Source organism: Ostrea edulis, chromosome 8, assembly GCF_947568905.1.
Source record: "Ostrea edulis chromosome 8, xbOstEdul1.1, whole genome shotgun sequence".
Lineage (NCBI taxonomy): Eukaryota > Metazoa > Mollusca > Bivalvia > Ostreida > Ostreidae > Ostrea > Ostrea edulis.
The window spans coordinates 59,717,348-59,745,277 of NC_079171.1; the positions used below are offsets into that span (position 1 = coordinate 59,717,348).

The 27,930-nt window shown below is 35.3% G+C and overlaps 2 protein-coding genes and 3 long non-coding RNA genes across 6 annotated transcripts; all 5 read right to left on the reverse strand.

Annotated features, from left to right (window-relative positions):
• Window positions 1-1,446: 1,446 nt before the first annotated feature.
• LOC130049328 (receptor-type tyrosine-protein phosphatase alpha-like) lies at window positions 1,447-3,239 on the reverse strand. The gene is made up of 5 exons (XM_056146769.1): window positions 3,108-3,239; window positions 2,704-2,826; window positions 2,157-2,281; window positions 1,744-1,879; window positions 1,447-1,518 (listed from the first exon to the last, which is right to left on the reverse strand). The coding sequence occupies exons 1-5, from the start codon at window positions 3,204-3,206 to the stop codon at window positions 1,447-1,449; spliced, it is 555 nt and encodes a 184-aa protein (XP_056002744.1). The 5' UTR covers window positions 3,207-3,239.
• Window positions 3,240-3,423: 184 nt separating this feature from the next.
• Window positions 3,424-5,947, reverse strand: LOC130049761 (receptor-type tyrosine-protein phosphatase U-like). The gene is made up of 6 exons (XM_056147743.1): window positions 5,930-5,947; window positions 5,612-5,754; window positions 4,675-4,810; window positions 4,191-4,340; window positions 3,819-3,918; window positions 3,424-3,509 (listed from the first exon to the last, which is right to left on the reverse strand). The coding sequence occupies exons 1-6, from the start codon at window positions 5,945-5,947 to the stop codon at window positions 3,424-3,426; spliced, it is 633 nt and encodes a 210-aa protein (XP_056003718.1).
• Window positions 5,948-5,959: 12 nt separating this feature from the next.
• LOC130049339 (uncharacterized) lies at window positions 5,960-10,850 on the reverse strand. Its single transcript, XR_008797843.1, has 3 exons — window positions 10,812-10,850; window positions 10,297-10,394; window positions 5,960-6,086 (listed from the first exon to the last, which is right to left on the reverse strand). It is a non-coding gene; the product is annotated as an uncharacterized LOC130049339 (long non-coding RNA).
• Window positions 10,851-10,946: 96 nt separating this feature from the next.
• On the reverse strand, window positions 10,947-11,599 carry LOC130049342 (uncharacterized). Its single transcript, XR_008797850.1, has 3 exons — window positions 11,517-11,599; window positions 11,121-11,208; window positions 10,947-11,024 (listed from the first exon to the last, which is right to left on the reverse strand). It is a non-coding gene; the product is annotated as an uncharacterized LOC130049342 (long non-coding RNA).
• A 6,975-nt stretch (window positions 11,600-18,574) lies between these two features.
• LOC130049341 (uncharacterized) lies at window positions 18,575-22,414 on the reverse strand. Of its 2 annotated transcripts, none has more exons than XR_008797845.1 (3): window positions 22,283-22,414; window positions 19,279-19,413; window positions 18,575-18,709 (listed from the first exon to the last, which is right to left on the reverse strand). It is a non-coding gene; the product is annotated as an uncharacterized LOC130049341 (long non-coding RNA). The 2 variants fall into 2 exon arrangements; XR_008797846.1 differs by lacking the exon at window positions 22,283-22,414 and adding an exon at window positions 20,089-20,160.
• Window positions 22,415-27,930: the final 5,516 nt, after the last annotated feature.

A 27,930-nucleotide genomic window follows, 5' to 3' on the forward strand; every position in this document is an offset into this window, starting at 1 on the left:
GGTTTTAAGGGGTGGCCGGTTTTGTGAGACTTTCGTTGTAAGGAAATGTTAAGGTTTCTACCGGAACTTTGAAAATCGACCGATATTCAGGGAAAACCGGTTTTCTGTAGGGCCGGTGTGGAAAAGTTCATTGTATATATATATATATATATATATATATATATATATATATATATATAGAGAGAGAGAGAGAGAGAGAGAGAGAGAGAGGTACATTCATGAGCGGTACCACATGTACCTATATTTTTCATATATGTTTGTTATTTACGAAATCTCAGAATATAATACAAAATGTTTATCATTACTCTGGCATGATAAGAGTTTTGCAGAATCTTTTAGCCCCAAGTTTATTTTCATTCAGTTTGGCTATATGTACTTTCAAAATTTTTCAGAGATTCTGTTCGACGTGTTGCTCCCCTGTCTTTCATTTCTATTTTGAACAGAATAAACAGGTCTAGAAATGCGGTACGATGACATATGTCAAACTCTGTCTGCTGTCAACGTAAACAACGTAAACATGGCGTCGAAAACCACGCGCTTATGTCGTTACCTTATATTTCATTAAAAAACACACGTCATAACGGCATTCATACAAAATTGTTTAATCATAATACGGCCCCACCTGTCATGATGTATGATGTATTTCGAAAATATAACTTTAATGGAAGTCATAATCAATGTATGTCACGACAATCATGACCTGAGTATGTTAGTTCGAGTTGCGTAGTGACTTCAAAAACGTCACAATCATATCCCCTTAAGACATGACAGATATATAATCCTCTAGAGTTAGCTGAATATGTCCACTCGGTGGACTAAATTCAATCGTAATCTAACGTAGGTTTTATTAATACTAGCTTGCTAAGTTTTTTATTCAAACGATTAACGGAAATTCAGATTGTTTTTTAAATTGTTTGAAGGAAAACGGAAGGAAAACGGAGAAGAAATCATAACCTTTGTGACATATTAAAGAAAACGATTCTGTCTTGAAAAACATTTTACTTTATTTCTAACTAATCTGGGTTTTATTGAAAACTAGATGCATTGTCAGCAGTGCATCTTATAAAGATGAATATTTCATGCTAAAACATAAAAATGAAATAATGAAAAAGATTAATTATTTTCTATCTGGAAAAATAAATTAAACATCACATAAAATATTTGAAGAATTCACGTTTTAAGTACGGAATGTATGTCTGAAAGCATTTCAAAGTGACTTATGATCGATAAATTATCTATGCATATTGCTATTAAAATACTCCTCTTGTCTGTTCTTTCAATATAGTAATGTTTCGATATATATTAGTAACGTGGTTAATGTAAGGAAAAAAAATAAGCAATATAAGACACCCCATGGATGATTTGTATGATTTCCGACCTTTGTAATGGTTGTAGATCAGTTTTGTTAGGAAATGCGAGGTAAAATTACAACAAGTAATGTTTTCTTCACATATTGGCATATATTCCTTCTGCAGCTGTTGACTGTGACACTAATTGATAACACCTTTTATATTCCTCCTACAACAGGTACAACAATTAAAGGAGTAATACGTTTTAAAAATCTAATAATTATCCATACCATCAAATTTGTTTTTGTCAACCTCAACGATTGTCCAAAATGCAGACGACTTTTATGAGTAGGATAGCCATTACCACGAGCTCTGATTAGGTAGTTGTATCTGTTAAAAAGCACAGTCTCCATCAATAACGTCTAAACCAGATAACCATTTTATTTTTTTTTACCAGCTTTGTGATGACCTCCGTTCTTCTAATCTGTAACTGCCTGACCGTTGTAAAAATGTCCACTTCCCCGTCGATACGAAGCTGTTGTAGGGCGTTGTGTAAAACACAGAAAATCCCCGTTGGTCCGGCACTGTCCCTTCAAGAAACAAATAAATTGAATGAATCCAAAAAATAAAGCACGAAAAAACAACAACAGAAAACGTATTTTCTTGCGGTATCCATTCGTCACCATATGTTATAGTTGCCTTTCAACTGGTTTGTTATACAAAAGGTTATTTTATGTATGATCAGTTTTCAAATCTGCGTTCCTTCAACGAGTTACATGTATGGTCTAGATGTTCACATTTTCATGTGCAATATTATGAACTTTATATTTTGGCTGAATTCATAAGAAATTTAAACAAAACACGTACTTGCTGATTACGACAAAAGTAAACGTTGGGTTCTTCTCAGTTTCTAAAAGTAGCTCTACCCCCTTTAGAACAGAGGTGTCACTTTCAAATGGTACTTGGTAGATATCCATTCTCCTCGTTTGCTCCTAATTAAAGAAAATCCTTGAAGGGTTTGAATTCCAAGATTGTGTCAGATTTTCTATAACATGTTCTCTTGTTTTAGAATATGTTTTATAATATCTTGATATGTATATGTGGCTGGTTTGCATCTAATTTACAGAGAGCAAATCCCGCTGTGTCTTATTCAAAATTGTTGGTCACCCATCCTAATGCCAAATATCATGTTTACAGGCATGGACAATCAGATTAATTATGACATTCCATTTCCCATTCACAGGCACAGACAGCCTTGCGATTCATATCTGATCTGTACCCGTCAACACCATGGAATGAGTTACTTTAACAAAACTACCAATAAGGTATACGATGAAATAATGCACAATCAAATAATAAAACGTTTCCTAGAGGTCCGATACACTTGTTTTCTTTAAAACGTTACATAGCGTACATTGTTTGAAATAACCAGCCTATCTTGATTTACGTCATCCAGTCTGCTTCCTGTATTTCCGATGGTAACAGTAAATGGCGGACAAGACAAAGATGACCCTCTTCCTGGGAGCCACTTATTTTCCTGACGATACATTAAGTAGGATTGTAAATGCAAAACCACGTCACCGTTTATTTGAAAATAAACAAAACATAAGTTACAACCATAATAATGAATTTAAAATACACGATAGAATAAATAAGATTTATAACCGAAAAAAAAAAGTAAAACAATCCCTGAAATCGCCACTTAAATGTTTTAATTAAAAGCATCCATACCCAATAACGTGAACAATGGGTGCTGTAAGCAGTTTCGTTTGAGTTAAAGAATAGAATGAATAGCTGTCAATATCTAGCTAATGAAACCTCGTCAAGCTGATGTAGAACCACCATAGCATCAATCTCGTGGTCCATACATAATCTCCATACATCCACCTCCGTGTCAGACAGGGGCGCCTGTGTCATGATTAATCCAGCTGCATTTGTAAATGTCTGGGATATGGTGTATTTTAAAAAGAATAAAGTAATTTATTTTTTTTTTTTAAAATAGCAAACATGATACACATAATCGTTTCTGTAGAAATCGTTGATGGGTTATTTTTTGTTGTTATATGAAAGGTGAAGATAACGAACAGTGATCAATCTCTTAATTGTTATATGTGGGTTTTGTTTAGCAAATGAATTAAGAAAGTACCGGTAGAATAACTGCATTGATGTAGTCATTTCTTCCTTTAACATGTGATGTCAGATATGGTCTATATTTGGACACTGCAATAGATACAATGACATTGACAACGTAAACATGTTATGATTCGTCTAACTATATACTATTTGCAATTTCAAGAATTATTTCAGAGCCGTTCAATCCAATTACACTTCAGAGAGGATAACTGAAATTCTGAACAGGGCATTTTGGTCAGTTTTATACAGTAGCTTGACATAAAATTGGCTTCTGGTGTTCTCACAGTTTGATAAAAACAGAAACGGCTGTTTGAGACCCGAATTTCTGTGAAGACACATTTTATTAAAACCATATGAATGAAATGTGAAATTCGTTTTCGTCGGGCATGCATTTACCTGGTAAAATACTCATGCTGACATTTTTGGACTTGTTTTCGGGCAGCGTGGCTTCCTCTTTATCCGAGTCCCCATACGATGGCTTCAGTGTTGACAATGACTATCGAAAATATGAACATTTACCATTTGTTTTTTTATGTACATTATATAACTTTTGAAAAAATCCACGTAGGAGTAGTGAGCTCAATTTCGCATTATAAAATGGGATAATCCGAAACGGCTTTTTCTTCCGCATCTTTTGATTTCATGACTTTTCCTGTTTTTATTTTGAAGAGAAACCCAAATTCTTTCATTGATAAATAACTTGTATTCTGTAGAGATTCTATTAGATTGGTAATTGTCCCTTTAATTCATATTGTCATATCTGTCTACCTTAAATTCTTCATATAATTCTTGTTGATTCAATGGTGAATCATCTTTCAACAGCTTATTTGCTTTCCCTGGGAAGTCTGCTTCCGACGTTGTAGTTCCTTTGCCTTGATACTCACACAGTAGCGCTTTATGCAAAAATACGTATTGCTCCTGAAAAAAAACAACAACAAAAAACCACACAATTAATCATGCCATTTGATTAATTGATTCTTGTTGTTAAACGTGATAGTTGCTAACAGCTTTGTCATGTTTAACAACGTCATGCCAAGCCATGTTTTATATGTTAAACACAGAATATTGTATTGAGAATATCACATAATGTGTTTCTGAAGGAAAAACTATCAACATTATATTATGAATTCATCCATATATGCGGTTCGATCTGCATATGGAGATATAAGTAAGTTCACTTCTTGAACGGTATTGCAGATTCTATTTTCTGAGTTCTTTTTTAAATCGTAATCCGTGGGGTTTTTTTTCTTACGGGGGTTTGAACCATGGTCATGCGGTCCTCCCTCATCTGTTTGACGAATTCAAAAACGTCCATTTCCCCCTTGTCCTGTCCTTGCCTCAGCAAAGAATCCAGACCAATATACGTCCCCGTCCTGCCAACTCCGGCACTAGCATTACATGGATGATGATTATTACAGAAACATTGAATATAAAAATAAGAATTCAATAACAATGATAATACAATTCAATATTAGTACGTATGATATTAATATTAAAATTCTATAATGGTAAATTGATCAAATGAGGTATATATTGGTAGTGATGTACATATGAAAGCTGACGATAACGAACAGCGATTAATCGCATAATTACTAAAGGGTGCATACTTCAGAATAGCACAAACACGGACCCCTCGATATACCAGAAGTGGGCCCAGGTCCTTAGGAGTAGTAATAATTCAATGTCGACCGGTCGCATCCACATTGAGCCCTACATCATATAATGGTAAAAAAAAAAATGTTTGTCAGCTATGTTACTTTCCAATCAATAATTCAAGTATCTGACATTGATGAAGTTACGTCGCCAGTTCAAAATACCTCAAACTTTGACTAAGCATGACGGTCAGTGTCGTAGTGGTAAAATTCCCTATCGTACCAACATACATTGTGACTCATTCTAAGGTTATTTAAGAAAACAACATGATTTACACTTCTGATATCGGGCGCTTAGCAAAAGATTAGTTGTGATATATACATCGTTTGAACGCAGTGCCGGATATGAAAATCCAAACTGGACTTCTTTGTTGGAAGAGGAACGCAGAACCCATAGTATCAACTACATCTAGTATGAAAGGTGATTATAACGAACAGTGATAAATCTCATAACTCCTATAAGCAATATGAAATAGATAGTTGGGCAAACACATCATACTATATATAGCTTTTAAGCGTAGATACATGAATATCAACCTGCAGTGCACTAAGAAACAAGATTCAGACTGAGATTTCTTGATGACAGATCTATGAAATTGAACCAATCCAAGCTCTTCTGGGGTACCGTGATCTGGCCAGGCGTTGTAATGGAACTGGAGGACGGTCCTCTTGTTGGGTGACTGATAAAGTAAGCAACGTTTACTTATTATCAAAACAGTTTAACTAATTCATTTTCATCGATTGCATTACTATATAACATTTGAAGTGTTTTTAAAAAATGTGACATCAATTCTTTACTACATTAGCATTAAATTAATAACTATAAAACATTATATGAATAAATCATATAAGTGCTTGGTTTTTGTTTTTCATTTGAACTTACACTTTTCTTCTTAACCGACATTTTGCGTACAGTATAAAATGCATAGGTAGTTTCCTCCAAGAGGGCAATTCTGCATTGACCTATATCTAAAGGTTTATCTGCGTCTGGCCAATATTTAATACATTTGGTCTGAAAGAAAATGTGACATATGAAAGGTGAAATAACGAGCAGTAATCAATCTCAAAACTCCTAACTCATATCTTATTAATTATGAAACATTGAAAGCCGCAACTGATAAGTTGTTTATCTTAACCTTGATGATACATTCGGAAAATGTATCTATGTCCTCTATTAAAACCGAGTGGCGTTTATTCAAGCACAAACCGCCCACTACTGCTATTTGGTTGAGGTATATGATCGATTATCTATAAACATTATCGTAAACCCCGAAAATCGTCCGTCTTTGTATTTAGACAAAATGTCATCACAACGACAACAGTATGGAGAACCAATCGCGGTTCCTCTGACTGACTCCGTTACACTACACCTATATTTCATACATTTTGGATGTGATTAGTGTAGAGATATGCACCAATGTGTTACATTTCTACGCCGGGAGTACCTGATTACTCTTTTCCAGGTCGCGTTTAAAGACGGACACAGGGAACTGTTCCACTACTCTGTAGATTGTAAAGGATTGCCTTGGAATTTTCTTAGAAATTCACTATTTGTTATTTGTCACCGCTAATACTGATTTAATGGTCAATTTAGTGGTAAAACGGATCCTGGCGGATGTTAAATCAGCAATAATGATGGCAAATAACATATGCCAATATGGTTATCCCCTGTCCAATTCAATTGTATATTTTAGCTTATGTTTACACTTTTTCGTTTTTGTTTATGAAACATTTATTCTCGACGCTAAGGTTTTCTGTCATTGCGTTTTCACGTCAAATTAGAAAGCTGTCCGTCTCGCTAAACTTCTAATAAAATAATTTCCATATTGAATTATTGATCAGAATATAGGGTTCACAGCGGGTGTGACCGGTCGACAGGGGATGCTTCTTCCTCCTAGGCACCTGAACTCACCTCCAGTGGGTCCAGGGGTCCGTGTTCGCCCAACTATCTAACTTGTATTGTTTAAAGGAGTGATGAGATCGATCACTGTTCGCTATCTTCACCTGTCATGCATTATTAAGTTTAAATTCTAAAACAAGTATTACATTATAATTCCATTTTTAAAATAAGCAAATAGAGACACTTAAATCCTTCCAACTGTTCGCATGCTTTCCATTTTCCAAACGATTTTGTTTTGTTGACCTTATGTCACGATTATAAATGCAAATACAAAAACACTTCTATTTCCACTTGTAAACTATTCAACTTTCTAATAACGCGGCATTAAAATATCACTTTCATTGATCGTTGCTACACGTTTATTTAAAAAAAGACGGCGACATCAAACTTTTATCAGTAAGTCACGCCTACGTCGAAAATAAATGCTCGGTCAATAGTTGTTATATTCTGTTGGAATAGCAAAGTCATTATTACTTATATACTATAATGCCTTACAACACAATTTCCATCCATGGTTTCTTTTACAAAAATACCCTTTTGTATTGTATATGAATGAATTATAAGCGCACTATTTTTTTCCCACGTAAGGAAGACATTTAAGTATGACGTCTGAGCCACGGATTCAAAACAAAGTCAATCAGCTGTTTCTAACATATTGGGGATCTTCTCAAAAGTGAAAAGAAGACGTATGTCGAAATGCGCATCTGGTGCATCAAAATTGGTACCGTATAAGTTTTACATTATGACCCCTGGGTCGAGGCCTCTGCTGGTGGACTGTTAGTCCCGGAGGGTCTCTACAGCCCAGTAGCTCAGTACTTCGTTACTAGCTTGAAAATACGAATGTATATTTAATTGTTGTTATAAAATTTAGAAATTCATTTCAATATTAAGGATTATCTCCCTCATGCATAGCTCCTATCCTTGGACGAATTCGGCTCCACTTTTTTGGCACGCTGTTTTTGGCTATATTTAGCTCCAAAACTTCATAGTTATTTTGGATTTCAAACATTTCGGTCGAGCATCACTGAAGAGACATTATTTGTCGAAATGCGCATCTGGTGCATCAAAATTGGTACCGTATAAGTTTTACATGAGATAAATAGAACATATGTAATTGCGTCTTTTGCTATTTGATTTATCCAACTCGTTGATATAGTGGTTTCTTTGGATCTGAAGCCGAGAAGAATTCATGTGAGGCACTTTCGTAAGTAAATGTGTTGAAATTTGTTACATTTAATACGGCTCCAGAGAAAAGAGACTGTGCTTGTTGAATGCTGGGAACCGCAGCAGGTCGAGGTACTGTAGACGAGGCTTGTCCAGTAGACTGTTGATTCTTTGTAGTTGATAATAATGTGGACATCTCTTTTTGTTTTCTGATTGTAATTTCTGAGTAATCATTGATAGAGTTGACATTCTTATGGCCGGTTACTTGCATTGTGGCAGTGGGGACAATATCATTTTATCTCAGTTTCTGCACGTAATATTTTCTGGTACTAGTATTTGTTAAGCGTTTTCCAGATTCAGCAATCTCTGGACATTTTCTCTCATTTTTCTCATCATTTCTCCAATAGTAATGACACCAAGTCTTTCTTTGATGACCAGTTTTTCGCGTTTTTCATTTGAAAATGGAATTCTGCGGTGTGCAATGTAAAATGGGTCAGTCGAACTAGAAAAACGTTCTGGTCCCACACTTGCATATGGGGTCATTTTCATTAAATTCAGTGTACAAGATAGGAGTCACAAAAGTATAAAATGGCTAGAAACGATACTCCTCATTACTCAAACCAAACTGTTTGTATGACGCGATTTGATTGGATGACTCGGAAAGTCAAATCGCGATATTTTAATGTCTAGAAATGCAACTACATATGCCAGGGGAAAATAACAGTAAACGCATCGAACACTTGGCTTGCAAAGATGCACTTCTTCAAACTTATAAGTGTCATTATCCTATAGGAGTATGATATCATAGTTTGACCAAAAAAGATCATAGTCATTAAACATATGTATCAACAATAAACATTTTTAACTTCCTTCGATAACTACCAGTTCATTTCAATTTCAAATTCAGTAAGAAATATCTTTGAAGCAAGGGTCATGCAGATATTATTAGGCGCCAAGGAAATATCATGACCCCAGGGAAGATGCTACATGTATGATACCAACTCCATATTAGAATGATGTAAACACGTTGTGAATTTTACAACTTTGGGATTCTAACTCAACTGTGGATCCAAAATAGTCACAGCCTGTTGATATATTAGATAATACATGACAAACAAACAAGTTGATGATTCAGGGGTTTCAGCAGTCTCAATTGCAGTCAGCATTTCGCAAAATATATGGTCGTTATAACGATCTAGTTCGCCAATAGAACCTATCACTGGGTCAACAGCTGCATGATGTGTTTCACACAGATTGCTAGGCCGTTCTTAACATACTGATTTTGATTACGGTTAAATCCGTTTACCTTATCAAGATATATGGCTCAGGGCGGATGTGACCGGTCGACAGGGGTGCTTACTCCTCCTTGGCACATGACCCCACCTTTGGAGTGTCCAGGGGTCCGTGTTTGCCCAACTATCTATTTTGTATTGCTTATATAAGATATGAGATTGATTACTGTTCGTTATGCAAGGTGAATATAACGAACAGTGATCAATGTCATAAGTCCTACAAGCAATACAAAATAGACAGTTGGGCAAACACAGACCTCTGGACACACTAGGTGGGATTATCTCCATATTTCATGATACATATATATATGATGCAAACTTGTTCACTAGTGTGGTAATTCTTAAGAACGTTTGCGTTGAATAATAGATTTTAGCTTAAATACAAAGCATAAATGCAATGAGACTCCATAACCTTTGGGAGTTTAAATCCTATTTAGATGAATGTCTTGTTCAAGTTTAGACAGCATTAACTTATCGATAGGTGCTGAAGAAATTTTAACTACAGCATGCATGCATGTTTGACTCTGATATTAATAACAGCAATTGTTCTTTAGTAGTGCGGTAGTGTTTTTTTTGTTTGTTCGTACCAATAACTGTCTCGACACGGAACCTCCCCTCTTAAAGATGTGTCTGATAAAATCAACAAAGATTATGCTGAATATTTGGTGAAAGATTAATTAGATTATATTCATACATCTGAGTCATGGCACAGTTCACAAAACCCTGATCAAAATCGACACTGATAATCCTGATAGCATATGTCTCCATTGAATTAACGACATTGCTAATCATATATTTCATGAATGTATATTATTTCTGAATGAGCAACATTACACTATCATTTGACTTTGATCTAAAATACATACCTTTCCATTTTCCACGATATTGGTGAGCATGACAATTACTTTAACGTTTTCCTGCCAAATCATTCTCCAAAAGTCTGATAAAGTATTTGTTTTCGGTCCTATATAAAAATGGGCTTTTATCAGTTATATCTACCACGGTATTTGATTTATTATGATAGTGTTTAAGTGTCTCATACATGCATGGTTCAAACCCTATGGATGAGAACAATGTGACAAAGAGGTACATTGGTATCTTGCTTCAAGATTATTTTAAACTTGTCACTTGCACAAATTATATAGTTAAGAATAGCACCACAAGAAAACGAAAGTGTACTACATAAGATAGTGTGCCAACTTAGTATTAATATGTGAAACATTATGAAAACAATGTCATTGTTGCCACTATTATGTCTTAAATAATTGAGTTACGTAGAACCATGTTTTACCCTATACGCAATATAATATGGAAAAAAGTTACTTACATGTAGTATGAATGATATATGATTGTTTATAAATAAATGCAAGTTGAATGATACCTTGAGCTGCGATGTAGCGCTTGTCACCATGATAATCCTGAAATGAGATGTCATGCATTAATTGCTGTCATAATTTATACGTTCTTTTATCGCTAGTTATGTTTAAATTTTGTGTAGATTACCCCAATTGAATTACCTTGATGAAATTTGCATTAATATAATCATTGTCCAAGTCTTTCCATTTCTCTTTAAGGACAATTCTTGAATGTTCATCTAGAAGAAAGAGCATATGTGAATCTCAGTGCAAGGAGTTATGTTCACTGTGATTACGACCACATATACGACATCAAGTGGTTGAGAATTACGTACAGGGAAAGGTAGTTTTGAAACGATTTTTTGCAGTGTTCTCTGTCTTTTGTGCTGCATGACAAATACTTTGATTCCCGGAAGGAAGTCTCTGAACAACAGAAGAGAATATTGAAAAAGGCCAACCAAATTGACTTTCACGGTAATAAACTTGTATATTTCCAAGTTACTATTAATACTTCAAGTCAATATGATATAACCCAGGTACATGTAAATGCAATACGTGACGTTACACATTTTATGCATATATTCTTGATTTACGGATTTGAAAGTACATGCCCCATTGTGTTACCAATCGGTAAATATATTTGCACGCTTGTTAGTTGAAAATAATATAAGCAGAATACCAAGTGCTTCGTTAAAATGGATCTACACGAAACAAAAACGACATTTTAGTACCTTGTATTCCGAAATAAATATTTCATTCTCATCATCGACTTTTTCAGCAATGAGACGGCGAAGATCTTCAACCTTAATACATGTGTTGATTTGGGCAATGTTATAGTACCCATTGCCATCAGCGTCAACTGTTGCAGCAAGCTGAGTCTCAGACGAGTTTTCGATTCCTAAGAAAAGTTAAACATGTAGGACTGCGAAAAATGTACGGTACCAGCTTTAAATCACCAGATGCGCATTTCGACAAACAATGTCTCTTTAGTTTTGCTCTAGCCGAAATTTTGGAAAATCGACATAAAAACTAAACTTGTATGAGCTAAAGGGAAAACTAGAGTGCCAAAAATGCAGCGAGCCAAATTCGTTCAAGAATAATAGCTATGCATGAGGGAGATAATCCTTAACTTTGAAGTGAATTTCTAAATTTTATTCCAGCAATTAAAAATACATCTGTATCGATAAAAGTACAAGTACTTCTGATTGACATTGACATTTTATCATGAGTTTGTAAATGACACTTGTGTATTCAGTAAAATACAATAGTACAAATGCGTACTATAAATACACACTATTTCACATTCAAAGAAAGTTCAGGGGAAATTCTAATTCTCTGGAGATAATTCTCAATTTGACAACCAGATCAATTGCATTGAAGAAAGAATTGAATGGTTACTATACTAAAGATGTGCAACTTTATCCAGTAACATTATTGAAAGTAATGCTGAAAGTGAAATCAGAAACTTGATTGATCTCACCAGTATTGTCCGCGTATTTATTGTGTGTCTTCTTTCGGTTTGGTAACAAACTTGATATCATTCCTCCTCTGTTCTGTGATCCTTTCCCACCTCTCCGTCGTCTGTAAAGTTCATGGATTTTCACAAATATTATACAGGTCCGGTTGCAAGACACACTGTTTTCAAACGAGGGAAAGCATACATACCTGTAAATTATTCCAACGATAGCAACAAGTAGAGCAGCAACAACAGTTCCAGCAATAATTCCAGTTTGTTGTGGATTAGCATTTTCCATGTTTTGATCTGTCATAATACAAATTATTCGTATATGCTAAGAAATTGTATTTCAACTGAATGACAATTAATAACGCAGATTCATTACGGAATGAAAAAGGAGTGATGTTGAAAGCTATATAAAACAACGTGTATTAAAATTCCTAGAAAATCCTTGGATAGCACATCAAAAGACAACTGCCATTTGTCCTGCGGGCTGTATACCATCCACACTTCTTCTTGGGGACTTTTCTGTGAAGCCTCTCAACAGAAACTACTAAACGATGCACACACAATGTCAAGAGCTACAATACCCTTTGCAAAATGATACAATGTGGAGCAAATTTTTCAAGGTTAAATATTTATCACAGCAATTCTATCCCGTTTTGTAATGTAGAAAGAAGAGATGATAGTGATGATTACTTTTTGAACAAAAAATAAATTATGTTTCATAAAAATATAGAAACAGAATACCACAATTGGTGCCATGAAAATTCCAACAGACTGTTGGAAGACCTGATCACGATTGAATACGGAAATATTGACGATGAGGAACTCTAGTATATTTTTAGCTCAACGTCAGAATACTCGTTCGTGGAATCACAGTGGTGTTTAATAAAGTAATTATTTGGATGACTGATCACTAGATATGGATAATTCCGTTGTCCATGTTTGTTTAAGAAGCAACTGTCTGTGATAAAAAGGTAAAGATAGCGAACAACGGCCAATCCCAATACCCTTATGAGCAATACAAAATAGAGTTGAGAAAACATGGACCCCTGGCTATACCAGAAGTTATATGAAGTGCCAAGGGATGAAACACTCCTGTCGACCGGTCACATCCGTCATGAGCCCTTTATCTTGATCAGGTAAATGGCGTTATCCGTAGTTGAAATCAGTGTGTCAAGAACGGTCTAACAATCGTTATGAAGCAAGTCAGACAGCATTGGGCCCAATGATGGGATGCACGGCCGTAAACATCATGAATGGGCCAATAACTTTGTTATTATACAAGAACTTAATAAAGTCCCTATATGGAAAAAAATACCCCATTTTTTGAGTAAAATTGAGACTTAACAGCAAGGGGTTTGTTACTTCGTTAAATTGTTGGATGGAGATTTTGACACACCTACACACTATCACAATATACCATTTAGAACAGAGGTAAACTTCATGCGAATAGTCAATCTTATTCTAGTCTACAATCAAGGAGTGGAAACCATGGAAACCCAGATGATTGACACTAGCGATGTTTGCATGCATCCATGGATCTTCTGAACGAATATCCATTGTGTACAAAACTTATGTTTGAACTGTTCATCTATTATAATGGATTTATCAATCAAGTGGGAAAAATTCAATCGCATGATCAATATTAAAATGTCAATAAAAAGGTAAATACCATAAACAGGTGATTATTTAAATCAAGGAATCAGAATTAAATGTTAGTTGAAGATAACGAATAGTGGTCAATCTCATAGCTCCTACAAGTAATAACAATATATAGTTGGGCAAACACGGACCCCTGGATACACCAGAGGTGGGATCAGGAGCATGGAAGGAGTAAGCATCCCCTGTTGACCGGTCACACCCGCTGTGAGCCCTATATCTTGATCATTAAACGGACGGTTAGTACTCGAGGGTCTCTACAGCCCACTAGCTAAGTACTTAGTTACTAGCTTGAAAATACGGATGTATATTTAATTGCTGCTATAAAATTTAGAAATTCATTTCAAAATGAAGGATTATCTCCCTCATGCATAGCTCTTATCCTTGGAGGAATTTGGCTCCACTTGTTTGGCACGCTGTTTTTGGCTATATTTAGATCTAAAACTTCATAGTTATTTCGGATTTCAAACATTTCGGTTGAGCATCACTGAAGAGACATTATTTGTCGAAATGCGCATCTGGTGCATCAAAATTGGTACCGTATAAGCTTTACATTATCCGCAGGCTTATCTACAACGAAAAGGCAAGAGTTGGCAAATTATCCCATGTCATATATTTAAAATACTCCACATCTTGTCGATATTTGCATGACACAAATTACCAAATTACTTGCCTGTGTCAACGTCACTCGATGTATAGTCATGACGCCATCAATTTACTTTCATACTCATCAGACAGAAATTACACGAGAGCAGTATAACATTTTGAATTTCTTTAGATCTTAGTAGTTGCATGGCTTATTTTATGCATATATAAAACTTACATAAAAATTAAAATCGGATTTAATATATACTTAGTGATATACTTATTTCAATTATGACGTCACCTTGTTTCGGGAATTTTATTCCAGTAAAGATTTCTTTAGCCTACCTTAATGTACCCGCGGGGCTATTGATTTATCAAGAATAAAAGGGAGCTACACATTACACAATGGTTACCAATTACCTTTACCTTTTCGTTGCCGAGATATCCTACATCATTGTACTCAAATACAACATATAATCGAGATTACGTACATTTGCAAAGTGGAGCAATATGACGCCCCATACATCCTCCAGGACAAGTCCCATTTTCTTTGTTACAAGTTTCACCTTCACATTCACCGCACTGTGATGAACAATTTTCTCCATAATATCCATTTTGGCAACCTGTATTCAATAAATGAATAGTTTGAGGTCAGGAATAGTTTGATGTTCAAAAAATAAGGTCTGTTAGATAAATTGCACTTGCTAATATTATGTTTTTGAAAACGATTGCACGATGGAAAAAAGTAAGGTTTTAGAATAAAACAAGACTCCTGGTAGAATTGTATAAGCAATGCAAATCCTCCACCAGCGCCCTATTCGATTGATGAATATAATCGAAATATACATTTAGTGTTGTTTGACTTCTAAGCGAGACCAAAATTGTTGGTATTAAGTTACCATATATTTCCAAAATCGAATTAGTTTGATGCTTTGCTGTTCATGCATCTTACACATATAGTTTTACCTAGGGTGAAATTGTTTCATTCTAAAGTTTATAATTCTCAAATTCAATATACACACATGACACATAAGCCCTCAACTTCAAATAATGAATTGGAGTTTGATAATATAGCGATGAAAATAATTTAAAAAGCCAGAACTCCGCCATCGTCTGTCATAATGTTGGCCTAGTTTCGATGCAGTTCAAAGACCATGAAAGGATCAAATATGGGTGAACGTTTTTTGTTTTTTGTTTTTTTGTAAATAATACTTCTAGGAAATAATTGTGCAGATGTAAAAATGAAAAAAGTACATCGACATAGCTTTCAATTTGCATTTTTATAGCTTACATGTATACAAGTCTGATAGGTCACGTGTCCAATACTATTCACTGTCAAGTATGCGAATGACGTTTTCGAATATCCGCGATGTTCAACAGATTGCAAGAATGCGGTAAATTCATTACTGCCGCTTTTTGACAAATCGACTACAGAAAGAAAATACTCGCATGGTTAATCAATGTATGTTATATAGTTTCATTGATAAGTTCCCGTTGTGATTAATTAATATCGCGTTGTTAAGTTGATGGAGCGAGTATTTACACCAACATCGACTGGGATCCGTTGCCTGCCTTTGTATCGGAGTACGACCCCGATTTCGATGAATATCAAAACGTAACAACATTATTTTTCCACATCTGTCGATCAAACGGAATTCGAACTTGATCCAGAATTTGCCCCTTTGAAACTACATTACAAGTCTTAAATAGATTCTCAGAAACATAACGGAAAAAAACCAACAAACCTACTGACAGACAGAGAGATGAACAATTGTATGGAAAGGAACTCTATATCCTATCTGGTAGGGATTTAATAAAATTACATAGCAGATTTAGTATACACCTTTGTTTTAAAAGTTGATATTCTGTTTTTATGCTTGTATAAGTGTACGATTAGTTACCGTTACAGCGAGGGGCATCCCAGTTTTCTTGACATCCAGCAGAACAAGTGCCATCATCTTTGTTACAAAATGTTGGATTGGCGCATTTTCTACATTTGAAGGAACACCTTTACCCGTAAGATCCATTTTTGCATACTTTGTGAAATAATCATGTTAATTAAAAGCAACAGATAGAAGGACCTTGGATACAACATGAAACGGGTTTCAAGGCGTCCTATTTACACACACACGCACATATATATATATATATATATATATATATATATATATATATATATATAGCTTGTTTGGATATGGTATGGATAGGCGCTTTTATGAGATCATGTATCTCAGATATAGTCGAGTTGTCGATATGCAATTGTGTTTTTTTTTATGGTATTACTTGAATTGTTGAAGGTCTTAAGTTGTTTCTCGAAAATATTTGCTTCAATTTGTAGACTATATTTTCACAGTACTGTCTGCATTTTTTGTTTTAATGAAATCGCGCTCGGTTTATCTGTTGTGGGTATGAATATGCAAAATGTATTAAAATCATACCGAGTTCACACATTATATGTCTTATATTGAATGTTAAAAATACTTTGCAAGCATATTACACTATATCCTCTGTAAGCTTACGCATGCCGGTGATATTTGAAATTAGTCGCCACATTTGGCATTGTTTACCCATGGATTCTTTTATCAAGACAATTTTGTACAGATGATTGAATGACATAGCAATGTTTTCTATTGTTCTCTAAGCTTTAGAAATCAATTGAGGAAGCAACGGGGTGATCAGTATATACACACCCCTACAGAATAAAAACTGAAATGAAATTGTTACAATTCACAATGTATTGAATTGCTGAATGGCGTAATGAGTGGAAGCAAGCATCAAATGTAGAAAAACAATGTCCACATAATACATTCATTCCTTTTGAATTTAACAGTCAACATATCTTTGTTTTCTCGCGTAATGACAAATAAAAATGCTATTTTCAATGTCATTGTTGTAGATTTTTTTTTTCTAAAGGTTTGAATTAAAACTTCATTCTTACCGTCACAAAGAGGCTTTTCCCAGTTTTCCTGACATCCGGTTGGGCAAGTCCCATTGTCCTTATTACAGACTGCTAAATTTGCACAATTTCCGCAAGCAGTGGAACAGTTTTGACCGTAAAATCCATCTTTACACTCTTTCCATGCAATAGGTAACACAGGATAATACGAAGAGCACATTACTTTTATGATATATAATGCCTACATATGCGGTGGAAATATATAATTCGCATTTATTACCTTCACCTTTTCAAGTAACATTAGTGAATCCAAGTGGTAGTAGCAATTATCTATATTTAGGTAATAACGCATCGGGGTTATTCACAATGACTGACGGCAACTTTTTGAACGCTTAGTAATTTAGAGTCAACAAGGAAGCTAAGCAAATTGTTCATGGCATATGTATCATAACCACTACGTTCATTAAAACAAGGACTAAATCTATGGACATTTTTAAAAATCAGGAGTTTAATGATTCTATTTTATTTGCTCTATAAAATTCGTCTTGTAAATCATGTTCAGGGGTATTAAAAGCATTATGAACAAAATATATGTCTATCTTCCACGGTATTACAAAAGTTCAAAATTTCAAATGGGTTTGAATTGGTGAATCTTTTTCGGAAAAATGAAATCCTTTGGCGGGTGTATTATCACCTAAATGACATATGACGTTTATTCTTACCGTCACAAAGGTCACCTTCCCAGTGATCTTGACATCCAGTAAAACATTTACCGTTGTCCTTATTACAGGCTGTTAAATTTGCACAAAATCCACATTCAGAGGAGCAGTTTTCCCCATAGTATCCATCTTCACATTCTTCAAAAAATAAGTCATACATGTATACAAAAGCATGTTTTGTTGCATTGGTTAATTGTACAATGCAATGAGTTGATATTCTGGAATGAAATAATGTGAATTGTATAAAGACATGGACATATTTGAATAGCAAACAAGAATATCGACTGAACGCAGGTTAGCACACACCATGGTGTTCTAGATTTTCAGAACTAAACATATAACAACATGGATAATCAAATCAGAACAATACCACCTGCGAGGACACGTTCCCTTTGATTTTTTAGGATAACGTTGGTTGGAAAAGTACATATACTTCTTAACAACTATGATGATTAACTACACCTTTACCTTCACAAAGCTCACCACCCCAATGTTGAAGGCATCCGTGAGTGCAGGTTCCATTTTGTTTGTTACAGAATGTCGAGTTTGCACAATGTCCGCATGCATAAGAACAATTCTTCCCGTAATGTCCGTCTTCACATTCTTGAAGAAAATAACAATGTGTTATGCTTCAATTTAGACGGTTGTCTTGGGTAGTGACATTTTCTTCTGTGAATATGCAGTATTACATTCGAACGGCCACAGGCCTTTTAAAATATGAATGGTCCTTTGTGAAGGAAAAGGTTTGCATGATAAAATTCTTAACTTTGTCGTTAATTGTTTTTTGTAATGAGTTTAAATAATTGTAAAAATCGTGAGTGGATACTTAAGGAAACCGACAAAATGACAACGTGATACAAATATGCTGATGGTTTGAATAGCTTGCATCTGTCAGCTTATAGGAGCGATTTACTATACACAAATTTACAGCACTGCCTGAATGGTACAGATAATCAATTTCTTTTTTAATGTTCATATTGAAATAAACCTACAACAGATTACGCATGTTTAACCCTGAGGAATCAGTCGAACTGATTGTAATAAATGTTATTATAAAATAAAATAACATCCCCATCGCCAATACTAGCTAAATGAATTGTGGTATTAACTTTTGTCAGTGACGCTGATTAAAATTAGAAGTAAACGTTTAAAATTTAAAGATTGATACACACCGTCACACAGAGGTCCAATCCATTGCGCCTGGCATCCGTGAGTACAAGTTCCATTTTCCTTGTTACACAATGTTGAGTTGACACATTTACCGCATGTAGATGAACAGTTTTCTCCATACATATAATCCCTACATTCTTAATAAATATTCATATATTTTAAGTTGTTAATTTAATCAAAACTTGATGTGTTATAATTGCCCTCATTATTTATCTTGTTTTATTCTTACGCATTGCTTAAAGTGAAAGATAAAATTTCGATTCATGAATCATAAATATGCTCTAAACGTCCCCATCATTTACATACGTTATCATAGGGAAATGGTGTATATTGCAATGTGCATAAAATAACCTTGCTACTTTCTTAAATATGCTAATTAATTAGTATAATTGTATCTATATAGAACGACTAAAACTAAAATCCAGCATTACTAAATAATTATATGGTTGTATTTAATACAAGCGATACCCCTTCTCCACAGCATGTTTCATTTCCGCTTCAGTTCATTTTGTATAAAAGGGCAAGGTAATTGAGAGCTGCTATCAGGAGAAAATATCCCCGAATCCAATACTAATTCAACTTCTAAATTAGTGTTAGTCTGGCATAAACTTTATCACCCCTTAGGCTTAATATTCCAAAGAAAGAATCAAAATTAAATCAATTAGCAATCAAAACATTGTATATATATATTGTAAATGTATATGAATGGTGTTGTTGAATCAATGTGTTGGATCGCGAAAGTAAGATACATATTCTGAAATATTTGATAATTCAGCATAAACTGCAACATTGTATTCTCGTATGTGTATTACCATCGCATCTGCTACCATTCCAGTTCTTCTGACATCCTCGTGGACATATTCCAGTATCATTGTGACAAACAGTTTCTGATTCACATTTCCAGCAGTGCTGGTTGCAATCTCCTCCATAGAATCCTGGCCTACAGACTACGATGCAAGGGGTTTGTTTATAATACAATGCAAACGATTTTGGAGAGTTCCCTATTAGCAAGATCGCTCTTGGTGATCAGGTCTCCCAAAAGTTTGTTGGGATTCTTATCGACGCGAGTTATGCTACTTTGTTAGGTGGCCTGTTTTATATTACCATTATCATAAGGCAGGGTATATCCAAACGTTTCTACATGAAAAAAGTAATTCCCAGTTGTGACCTTTTCGACATTAAGATATTCCGACGACGTTTTATCTATACCAACCATCAATTTCTATGCATATGTCGTTTCAGTATATCCCAGTGAACTCAAAATAAGGCACCACAGCCTCCCACATCTGTTTTGTACTTAGGTATTTATAAGTAGAGATGCTAACGGCAAACTAAGTTAAAGTTATCAGAAACGATATCATGTCAGCTTCCGCAGCCTCAATTTCTCATATTAGCAATGTTCTAGTATCACCTAGTAATCAACTGATTCGATACACATATTCTTGTGTCAAATGCAAGGTGAGGATAACGAACAGTGATCAATCTCATAACTCTCCTCTAAGCAATACAAATATATAGTTGGGCAAACACGGACTCTTGGACACACCAGAGGTGGAATCAGGTGCATAGGAGGAGCAAGCATCCCCTGTCGACCGGTCACACCCGCCATGAGCCCTATATCCTGATCAGGTAAACGGGGTTTTCCGGAGTCAAAATTAGTGTGCAAAGAACGACTGTCTGAAGTCCCTCATGCCAATTGTTTTGTTTTTCTTTATACATTAAGTTTGACTACGGATTACTCCGTGTGCCTGATCGAACGGACACATATATGACTGCTTGACAGGCGATGCTTATTTTTCCAAGATACCTGATTCAACGTCTCGTATATCTAAGTGACAATGGTTATCCTACTCTTTATTCTTCATTTCTTATAGGAATTATAAAATATATCACTGTTCGTTATCGTCAGATGTTTCAATTTGTTAAATGCCAGTGAAAATAAAAGATATCACCATCTTGACAACTCGTTTCTTACCCTGATATTCTATTGAAACTATATAGTAATGACAAACTAACCGATATTTACGAAGTAATACTCCATTATCACTTTCAACTGATTCGGCACGTGACAGCTATTGAGAAATATGTATTGACTAATTAAGTGGTAAGGCTTTGCAATTAGTGGGCTAGTAGCCTTTCGGCTTCGTACTCTAGAAACAATAATAAGAAAGTAGCACAATGTTTATGTGCTGATCAATTTGGGAAAGAAATATATATTTCATTGTTGCGCACGAGTCATTTATTCCGAAACATCTAAGTGAGAAGGAAAACATCTTGCTGTAGCCTTTAACCGATATTTAGACAATATATATTAACAATAATAATTTTCATTCACATGTCGATTCAATATATCCCAGTGAACTCGAAATAAAAGGCTCTCCAGAGTCGTCCGCGTATGCTTTGTAGATATATATTTAAATATTCTATTTAAAGCAGAGTAACAACTCAACTTAATGATATACGGGATGACGTCAGCTTCCCCGTCGTCAAGGTCCCATATTCATCTAGCTATATCCCATTAGCACATGGTGTTTTTTATATCTTAACATATTTGATACGGAAGAGCTTGTTAAGTGTGTGGTCAGTTTTTAAATCGAAGCAAGTCACTGACAAACAAGTTGATGGCACAGAAGTTTGAACAGCCTCGTTTCAAGTCAGTATTTTTAAATTATATGGTCGTTATAACGACCCAGTTTGTCAATACAGCCTATCAATTGAGTAAAATACTGGCTGCCGTGGCCATGCCGAGTGTTAGACCGTTCGTGGCAGACTGATTTTGACTACAGATAACTATGTTTAGCTGATGAAGATAGAGCGCTCACAACGGTTTTGACCAGTCAGCAGAGGATGCTTACTCCCCCTAGTCACCTGATCCCATCTTTGGTGTGCCCAGGGGTACGTGTTTGCCCAAATCTATATTTGTGTTCTTTATGGGTTTTATAAGATTGCTCAACGTTCATTATCTTCACCCGTCATAACCTTTTTCAATGAGATGAATATACATACGTTTACATGTGTCTCCCATCCATTGATTCTCACAACCGTTATCACATCGTCCTGTTGTTTTGTTACATGGATGGTCACCTTTACAGTGTCCACACCGGATACAGTCTCCATTCAATACGTAATGGTTCTCAGGACAAACTGTAAAAACAATATTTCAGTATGTAATCATTCACATGACATACTGTTAAGGCAAAGTTTTCTCTGGTTGTGTATACTTCCAAGCCTCCATTTTTCAGGAATTACATTGTTGTAGGCATAACAACCAAACACATATCAACACATTCATCCAGTTTTGCTTTTTTTTTCAAGTATTCCAAATTTAATGATCTAAATGACCTTGTAGATTTTTTTTATTGCCATCACACTTGGTACCATTCCAGTTATCCTGACATCCATGTGGACAAATTCCATTCGCATTTCTACAAACAGTTCCTGATTTACACTTCCCACATTGCTGGTTACAATCTCCTCCATAGAACCCTGGCTTACAAACTATGATACAAGAGGTCAGTTTATAATCCTTTAAACCACTTATACCAATGTCAAATGGGACACCAAAGGCAAACGATACATGTTGTTTGAAACCATTTATTAACATATTTAAATGATTTATTGACCATTCAAGTAGTGCATTGTATACACACTTTGACCAAATTAAAGCGTAGAAGGATGTTGCGTTATTTTGTGAATTGACCACACTAAAGTTCTATAAACATTGTATGACTACATTACACTGAATATCCTGACTACAATAAACTTTTAAAGATAGAAAGTGGCGTTCTGAAATAGGTTTGTTACTTCTTCTGTCTTAATAACACAGTACCCGAAACGCTCTACTTTACCACTTTTTCGTTCACTCATCGTGCGTTCAGCGTGCACTCTTCATACGCTTTCCGTTCACAATTTTGCGTTCACTGATCACCAACCGCTTGTGTTCAGCGTTCACAAAGCGTTCGTCGTTAACGCGCTATTTGCTCGCTGTTCGATCAGTGCTCAGTCTTATTTCTTTGCAGAGTCAATCAGAACTATTGATTTCCATAAGGAGGACAAGGGAAAAATGTGCAAGAGTTGAAAAAAAAATTAAATTACATAGGGGTATTAAATAATTAAACATGTAACTTTTTGCCAAATTCTCAAGTGAATTCCTATTTATATATGAGCAGTTGAAGCTGTAACAAAGAAAGCATATCATTTCATATGTGTTTTTTTTGTCAACGAGAAAAACAAAATTTATATTACTTTATTTTCTAGAACATTAAATCAAATTAAACATTCCTGCGATTTGGCTGCAGTCGTGTTAAAAGTTTTTTTTCCCACGAGGAAAAAATGAAGCCTGTACTTGTATCAATTCCACGAAAATCAGCTTTAATAATTTTCGATCAAATCAAGATATCTATTTCTTCAACGTCATGAAAGCCATCAGTCGATTTGAAACTTCAACTCATTCTCATAAATTAGTTTCTTCAACGTAAGGATAAACCTAACTTACTGACTGTAAATAGCATAATTTAGTTATGTTACAATTTTGAAAGTTCAAAGAATGTATATTGTTACAAAACACTATTTTTGTTTGATCGAAAATGTACCGGTAATGACAAACTGGTTTGATGAAAGGTTAAAATAACGAACACTGATAAATCGCATAACTCTTATAAGCAATACAAAATAGATAGTTGGGCAAATACAGACCCCTGAATATACCAGAGGTGGGATCAGGTGTGTGGGAGGAGTAAGCATCTCCTGGCGACAGGTAACATCCACCGTCAGCCCTATATTCTGAGTAGGTAAACGGAGTTATCCGTAGTCAAAATCAGCACGAAAAGAACGGTCTAACAATAGGTATGAAACATGTGACACAGCATTTGACGCAATGGTAGGCTGAATTGGCAAACTGTATCGGTATAACGACCATATAATGTGTGAAATGCTGTCTTTAAACGACACTGTTGGAACACCTGCACTATCAACATGTGTGTCAGTAGCTTGCTTCTATTTACAAATGGATCATACACAGAACTAGCTCTTGTGTATCGAATTAGTTGATTGATATAAACGCAATATGCAGGTGATAATGGAATATTGTAATCTAATTAAAATCAGATCCTATGATACGCTTACCATCGGTATAATAGGATTTGACATAACCCCATCGGGGCTAATGTCCACAAGACCTTTTGCTTGGAATATTTGAGGAAACTATCAGGCAGTCAGATTGCGCCATACGGACTAGGACTTCTTACGTAAAGCACATGACGCGGATCTAAGAAGTCTGATTTTAATTAGACTGTGGACTGTTAGTCCCCAAGGGTCTCTACAGCCCAGTAGCTAAGTACTTCGTTACTACTGAAGAGACATTGTTTGTCGAAATGTGCATCTGGTGCATCAAAATTGGTACCGTAGAAGTTTTACATTATAACCCCTGGGTCGAGGCCTTTGCTGGTGGACTGTTAGTCCCTGAGGGTCTCCACAGCCCAGTAGCTAAGTACTTCGTTACTAGCTTGAAAATACGGATGTATATTTAACTGCTGTTATAAAATTTATAAATTCATTTCAAAATTAAGGATCATCTCCCTCATGCAAGGTGAAGATAACGAACACTAATCAATCTCATCACCCCTACAAGCAATACAAAATAGATAGTTGGGCAAACACGGACCCCTGAACACACCAGAGGTGGGATCAGGTGCCTAGGAGGAGTAAGCATCCCCTGTTGACCGGTCACACCCGCCGTGAGCCCCATATCCTGACCAGGTAAACAGAGTTATCCGCAGTCAAATCAGTGTGCCAAGAACGGCGTAACAATCGGTATGAAACACGTCAGACAGCATTTGACCCAATGCGAGGTTGTATTGACGAACTTCATCGTTATAACGACCATAGAATTTGCGAAATGGTGACTTCAATCGAGACTGTTGAAATCCCTGTACCATTAAATAGTTTATCAGTAGCTTACCTCAATTTAAAAACTGACTATACCCAGAACAACCTCTTGCATATCGAATCAATTGAGATATATAAACATCATATGCAGGTACTAATGGAATATTGCTACATAAATGTTGAAAGTTGACGATGGAGAAGCTGAAACCATCCCGTTTGTCATACAGTTGAGTTGTCAGTTTGCCGTTAATGCCTACTTTCATGCATAGCTATTATCCTTGGACGAATTTGGCTCCACCTTTTTGGCATGCTGGTTCTGGTCATATTTAGCTCTAAAACTTCATAGTTATTTCGGATTTCAAACATTTCAGTTGAGCATCACTGAAGAGACATTATTTGTCGAAATGCGCATCTGGTGGATCAAAATTGGTACCGTAGAAGTTTTACATTATAACCCCTGGGTCGAGGCCTCTGCTGGTGGACTGTTAGTCCCTGAGGGTCTCTACAGCCCAGTAGCTAAGTACTTCGTTACTAGCTTGAAAATACGGATGTATATTTAATTGCTGTTATAGAATTTAAAAATTCATTTCAAAATTAAGGATTATCTCCCTCATGCATAGCTCTTATCCTTGGACAAATTTGACTCCACTTTTTTTTGGCACGCTGGTTTTGGCTATATTTAGCTCTAAAACTTCATAGTTATTTCGGATTTCAAACATTTTGGTTGAGCATCACTGAAGATACATTTATCGAAATGCGCATCTGGTGCATCAAAATTGGTACCGTAGAAGTTTTACATTGTGAAACATTGCTACATAAATATGGGATGTTGACGCTGGAAAAAAATGAAATAATCGCGTTTGTCATCAATTAGTTTGCCGTTAATATCTACTTTCTATAAAATATATAGGTATTAATCAGAAGTGGACGAATATGTGGTTTCTTTTATTTCGAGCTCACAGGGATATATCGAATCAAATCGACATATGAATGAAACTTATTATTGTTAATAGATAATACGTCGTCGATACATCTAAATTTGGAATTGAAGGCCACAGCAAGGGATTTTTTTTTCATATAGAAATTCTTGAAAAAATTGTACTTCATAGAAATATAAAAACATGACAGCCAAGAAATGAACATAATTCGTACCCAAGTGGATTCAGTAAGACTGTTGGAAGACCTGATCACTAAAGATCACAAATATATTGTCAATGAGGAACTCCAGCATATATTTTTTTATTTCAACTTCGGAGTACTTGTGCATGGAATCAGAGTTTCATTTAACAAAGTAAATTTTTGATGACTGATAACTAGATAGGACTATTGGCGCTTTTGTTGAAGACACAACTTTTTATGATGTCAAAAAGTCTAGTCTGTAATTTACTATGGGGAATGATCTTATGAGGTATTGAAAGGTCATGCATTTTGATGTTATTGATTTGAGAAAATTTTTGCGATTTCAAGTTTACTAGAAGTTCTTTAGAATTTCTTAGAATCCACATTTGATTTACACCACTTCTAGCATATGTAGTCGCACAGTACGTTTGAACCTTCTCCACAGCTGTTAAAATATTCGGTATGAGCAACGATAGGGGCTTGGTAGAACATTTACTGTATCCAGCAAATTATATTTGTTTGTAAGGGCTTCTATGAAGTTTAGGAATGCAGTATAGGTACGGTAACTCATATTCATCCGTCCTATTGACTAGAATATGAAATATATTTAAAACTGAAGCATGGTTTTGAAAAAAAATTCGTCGTTTGAATGGACAGTTCGATCATAAATACAATTACCAAAAGTGGAATAAATACCAAGTTCGTTTGGAATACAGTTGCAATAATAAGTATTACAAACCAAGATAATAAATATTGCTACAAGCTTTGTCAGCTGGAACCAAAACACATATCACATGGAACCTATCTATTTCTTTTATCACTTCTAGTTCTGGTTTCTTTAAAGATGTCTAATACGGGATTTTGATATTCCTCTGATATTTTAAATACATTTTTACAATTAATCAAGTTCTTCTTTTTTCAGGTTTAGCCCAGCTCGACATAATTCATAATAGAAATTAAGTTATTTGGCGAATTGAAAAACCCAAGTTCTTTGTATCTAGGACCTTTTAAAATAAGTGATATGAGGTGCTCATTTTCAATCTTATCAACATCACTAGTAATGTTATGTCCAGCCTGATCATAGTTTAAAGACGATGAAGAACAAGAACACATAGATAGATTAAGCATAATATGATCTATATCTAGGTTCTACAAAATATGTTTATTATTGACGTTTGAATGCAGTAGCAGAAGTAATTTTGTAGGAAATACAGAACTTGAACTTGAAAGAATGTAAGATACAATAATGGACTATCTTATGACGAAGAATATTGCTTATGTTGAGGGCGTGTCTTTCTTTCTTTGCAAATTTCAGCTTACAGAACTGGCGGTGCGATTTGGAAGGGAAATGATCCTTGACTGTCATAACTCCTATAATCAATTCATAATAGAGAGTTGGACAGTCACTGACCTCTGGATATAGCAGGAGTGGGATCTGGTTGTAAGGAAGAACAAGCATCCCCTGTTGACCGGTTACACCCGCCGTGCGCCCTATATCCTGTTCAGGTAAACGGAGTCATCCATAGTTATAACCAGTGTGCCAAGGGCGGCTTAACAATAGGTATAAAACAAGTCGGAGAGCATTTGACCCAATGATAGGCTGTGACAATATACTAGACTTTTATTATACGATTGATTTTCCTTTCCTT

Bases quoted from the DNA above. Each gene is read 5' to 3' on its own strand.
- LOC130049328 (XM_056146769.1), bottom strand. From the start codon at position 3,206: ATGACACAGGCGCCCCTGTCTGACACGGAGGTGGATGTATGGAGATTA. The intron at 2,827-3,107 runs GTTTCATTAGCT...ATGTATCGTCAG, and splicing joins TTCTACATCAGCTTGACGAG to GAAAATAAGTGGCTCCCAGG. The intron at 2,282-2,703 runs GTACGCTATGTA...TTCTTTAATTAG, and splicing joins GGCTGGTTATTTCAAACAAT to GAGCAAACGAGGAGAATGGA.
- LOC130049761 (XM_056147743.1), bottom strand. The intron at 3,919-4,190 runs GTAGACAGATAT...TATTTTCGATAG, and splicing joins AATTATATGAAGAATTTAAG to TCATTGTCAACACTGAAGCC. The intron at 3,510-3,818 runs GTAAATGCATGC...TATCTATTGCAG, and splicing joins CAGCATGAGTATTTTACCAG to TGTCCAAATATAGACCATAT.